The 2,861-nt window shown below is 65.4% G+C and overlaps 1 protein-coding gene across 1 annotated transcript in view; it reads right to left on the reverse strand.

The window, feature by feature from the left end:
- The window catches only part of RUSC1 (RUN and SH3 domain containing 1), a 6,701-nt gene extending 4,639 nt beyond the window's left edge, over positions 1-2,062 (reverse strand). Inside the window, exons 1-2 of the mRNA XM_010564155.1 lie at positions 991-2,062; positions 478-924 (exon numbers count right to left, since the gene is read on the reverse strand). Of these exons, the coding sequence (XP_010562457.1) occupies positions 478-924; positions 991-2,062 (1,519 nt within the window). The remainder of the gene's footprint in view (positions 1-477; positions 925-990) is intronic.
- Positions 2,063-2,861: the final 799 nt, after the last annotated feature.

Genomic DNA, 2,861 nt, shown 5'->3' on the forward strand with positions numbered 1-2,861 from the left:
CGGGCCCCGCGGTGGGGAAGGACGGGGAAGAGGAAGGGCTCGGAGGGAGCCCGTGGGCCGGGCGGGGTGAGGAGGTGCCGCCTCGGCGGGGGCCGCCCCGGCCCTGGGCAGCCGGGACAGGCCAGGGCAGCCCCAAGGGACTGGGGGGACGCTCAGGGGTCCCACCCGAGCGCAGCCGGAGATGTGGAGGGGGAAAATCCATGCGCGCAAGAAGCGGAGGGCAGCAGCGGCCCCTCGGCCCTGCCTGGCACAGAGTGCTCGAGGGGCACAGAAACCATCTTGCCAGCTAGCAAGGAGCAGGCCGGCTCGGCATGCAGCTGCGACATGCACCCACTGCCTCCGCAACTGGCTGCCCCCCCAAGTCCTGCAGCCTCAGATGTGGCCGCTGTGCCAGAGCCTGCAGGTCCCCCCTGCCCCGCTCAGTCCCCTAAAGGGTGACACTCCTGCACCCAGCTTGGAAGGGACCCAAACTCTTACCCTCCCCGCCGGTCTCTTCTCCTCTCTCGACCATCCCTGGCACCCAGGGGTCCCCACCAGGACTCCCAAGCCTCCGAACCAGGGCATCTTTATCGCAGCCAGAGCCCAGCCCCTTCTCTCCCGGAAGACAGCTTTGTGGTGGCAGCCCCCCTTCCTCTGCATCCCCCGGCTGCCCCTCCGCGATGGGCTGCAGTCCTGGTCGGGATCTCCTCCTCTTCAGCTGGTGGCTGTCCATAGATGCCAGCAACTGTCCACCCAGAGGCACGGGTGGCACCCAGCCTAAGCCCTCACTGCCTACGGCCGTCTCAAGGGGTGCAGAGGGGTGCTGAGATGGCACTGGCTCTGCCCACTCGCCAGGTGGCTGGCTCTTGGGCTTGTTGGAGGCACTGCGGTACCGCAGCTCCTTGAACGTTGTCACCTCTCTCTGCCTGGAGCTGGCAGGTCTGGCTGGCCAGTTGTGCTGGAGCTGGGGCCAGGCTGGCTCCTGGCCCACGGCACTGGAGAGGAGCTCACTGGGGGGTGGCAGCTCCGTGTCAGGTGAGAATACAATCAGCCAGTCGCTCCGGTCAGCCCTGGCCTGGGCAAGAGTGGGCCCAGCGGCGTTCCTCTTCCTCTTCTGGGCAAGCTCGTGAAAGGAGGTGATGGTCTTCTTGCCCGTGTCTCTGCAGAGGTCACCTGAGGCAGGCTCCGGCTCTGCTGGCCGTGCAGGCAAGAGCGGCTGCTGTGCTCTGTGCCCACTGAGAACCTGCAGCCATCTCCGGGGCCGGGGGGGCACAGGTGGGGGGAGGCTGCCAGCCCGGGGCTGCAGCTCAGGAGCTCTGCTCGGGCTGGGATCCCACCGTCCTGGTGCTGGCGGAGCTGGAGGCACAGCATCGGGGTCAGGGAGGGGGTTGCAGTTAGGGTCTAGGTCGGTGCAGATGCTGGTGGTCTCCTGTGCTGCCATGCTGGGAGAGGTCTCATCACACTGGGAGTCAAGCAAGCTGCTGCTGCAGAGGCTGTCCGGGCTCTCTCCAGCCAGGGTGTCTGGTCCCTGGAGCACCAGGGGGTTGAGGTTGGCATCTCTTCCATCACCTGTCCTACCCTGGTCAGCTAGTGACTTGCCATCCTGGGCATCTTCTATAGGACTGATGGTGGGCCGATTTTCAGGGGATTGGGACTCTTCTCTGGAGAACGCCTTGCAGTACACGGAGACTGGGGAGTCATCCAAGCTGAAATCCGAGCAGCTGCTGACAGAGGAGGAGGAGGAAGCCAGATCACAAGGGGCATCACAAGGGGAAGCCACCTCCTCCTCTCCAGCATGCAGGCAGGGGAAATCCTCTTGAGCTGCCTGGTTCTGGAGACCCAACGTCACCGGCTGCTGAGTGTGACACTCACAACACTGGCACTTCAAGGAGGGATTGTTAGAATTGGCATCCACTTGGTCATAGTTCTCCGGAGAGTCGCTGCAGCCAGTCTGGTCTCCTCCACCCATGGAGCCAGAGTTCTCTTGCAGCTCTGGGTGCCGGGAGAGGTGCAGCCCCAGGGAGATGTGCTGCAGATGGATGTGGTTGAGGTTACACAGTAGGCCTTTCTTCGGAGCCAGCATGATGCTGCCTCACTGGTAGTGCCAGGGCTCCTCAGAGAGCCCCACAGCTCCCCTCTTCAGACCATCCAGCTCCCTGCAAACATCAAACACACTTTCAGTTGGCAGGGGAGAACGCAGCAGCACAAACCTGGAGAGGAACAAACAGGGCAAGAGGGATGGCAGTGACCTTGCGGCAGCCACCGAGCAAGGAAGGGCCGGCTGCAGGGGACCAGCACAAGGGCCTGTGGGTTCAGAGACGGGAATACACCCAGCCGAGAGGGGCTGCCCCACAGCTCCCCACTGAACTCGGGCCTGTCCAGCCAGGGAGGGGCTGCAGCCAGTCGCTGGTGAGCCAGCGGCTGATCCGCGGAACACGACCTGAGCGTGGTCCAAGGAAGCTCCGGTCAGTCCAGACAGCTGCAGCGGCAGGGCTGAATTCCCTCTGCTGGGTCTCGAGGGTCGGGAGGGTCTCAGAGATGCCGTCAAGGAGTGAACGCCCTTGAAACCTCAGCCGGGGAGGTCCTGGCCAAGGGGGGATGGCACGGCCGGCCAAAGGGTCGGGTGAGGAGCCACTCGGCCTCGGAAACGCCACAGATATGGCAGCTGCTGCAGCCTGCCGCATCGTTTGGCCCTTCCCCTGTCGAGGGGAGAGCTCCGGCCCCGGGCATCTGCCGGCGGCCTCGGGCAGGGGCTGGGCAGCTCAGACCCCGGGGCGGCCCCGACCGGGCACCGAGCTCAGGTCCCGGGGCTGGAGGACCGGCGGGCCCCCGCGGCGGGAGCGGTGCTCCCGGGCTGCAGCTACCCCTTCCCCTCCCCATTG

This window comes from Haliaeetus leucocephalus, unplaced genomic scaffold, assembly GCF_000737465.1.
Source record: "Haliaeetus leucocephalus isolate CR32 unplaced genomic scaffold, Haliaeetus_leucocephalus-4.0 Scaffold175, whole genome shotgun sequence".
NCBI lineage: Eukaryota > Metazoa > Chordata > Aves > Accipitriformes > Accipitridae > Haliaeetus > Haliaeetus leucocephalus.